General features: G+C 40.0%; 1 protein-coding gene across 1 annotated transcript in view; it reads right to left on the reverse strand.

Annotated features, from left to right (window-relative positions):
• kcnh2b (potassium voltage-gated channel, subfamily H (eag-related), member 2b) overlaps positions 1 to 251 on the reverse strand; it is an 18,926-nt gene extending 18,675 nt beyond the window's left edge. The window contains exons 1-2 of the mRNA XM_025054679.1: positions 221 to 251; positions 15 to 65 (exon numbers count right to left, since the gene is read on the reverse strand). Of these exons, the coding sequence (XP_024910447.1) occupies positions 15 to 65; positions 221 to 251 (82 nt within the window). The remainder of the gene's footprint in view (positions 1 to 14; positions 66 to 220) is intronic.
• Positions 252 to 1,162: the final 911 nt, after the last annotated feature.

The following is a 1,162-nucleotide window of genomic DNA, read 5'->3' on the forward strand; positions in this document are numbered from 1 at the left end:
CACGCCCAGTTCACCTTGCTGAACCTCAACCCCAACGATAGCCACAGTAGAAAAGGCCCCTGATGCTGGGAACAGTTACCGCACACAGATAGTTATATTTGACTCCCAAAATTAGAGTACCTAAGTGGTAGATCATTTCTTGAGTTCATAATAATCAATAATAATTCCAAAATGGTATTGAAAGAAACTAACAATCTGCCTATTCTGGGTCTTCACTGACCAATGCTGTTAAGGCCGAGGGTGTCAAACATATGGCCTGCGGGCCAAAACCGGCCCACTAGTGTGCCTAGTCTGGCCCGCTTGTTGAATTTTGAAAATAAATGAACACGCATTTTTGTAAAATTATATTTCATTAAATACGACAATATATATATCATATACTTCTTTGTATGAAAACAAAGAGTTTACAAAGAGTTGAGGTTTACAGTTACCAGAGTCTTGCTCCATCTTTTGGACATACGGCAGTAAAAAAAAAAATCGCATGGGAACTAGTTGGCCAGTGGAGCGGACGAATATGTTGTTGCGGGGCGCTATACCCAGAAGACGGCTTTGTTTACATTCGTCGCTTGTACACTAATATATTTTGAATTGGGCTACATTTGCTTTTTTTTGGTTTTGGGAACTTTTTGCCCTTCATTATGGCTCCCAGGTGTAAATCTGACTCTTCTGATGTTTTTATGTCCTACATTATGACGTCACCACTGTGTTAGCGTAGGTGAGTGACAAAGTATGTACAGTATGTGAGTTCCGAGTTACGGAAAAAACTAGGTTACGTCGCACTGTAGCAAGGGAATTCCGTCGTAAATCGATCACCCACTAATCTATAATCTATTATCCTAACTCTACAATCAAATGGCAAAAAAAAAAAAAACAAACATAAATTCAACAGTAACTTTAAACCGACTTTCAGCCCAGTAATGCACAGCACTGTGTTATAATGTATGCAACAACAGACCGTGTAATAAATGGTGGAGTGGTCTTTTTAAAATCCATTAGGTTTTAAAAATAGGGTCTTCACAAGTCTCCATATCAGAACCATTAAGCAGTCAGCAGAGGTGGGATTACCACTTTCATACGTGCCCCATCAGCTTAAGCAGCCTCAATACGCTGGGGTGGATAGAAAACATCTTGAATGCGGCGCTTAATTCGCATCATAGAGCTG

This window comes from Cynoglossus semilaevis, chromosome 3 (assembly GCF_000523025.1).
Source record: "Cynoglossus semilaevis isolate Cse_v1.0 chromosome 3, Cse_v1.0, whole genome shotgun sequence".
Lineage (NCBI taxonomy): Eukaryota > Metazoa > Chordata > Actinopteri > Pleuronectiformes > Cynoglossidae > Cynoglossus > Cynoglossus semilaevis.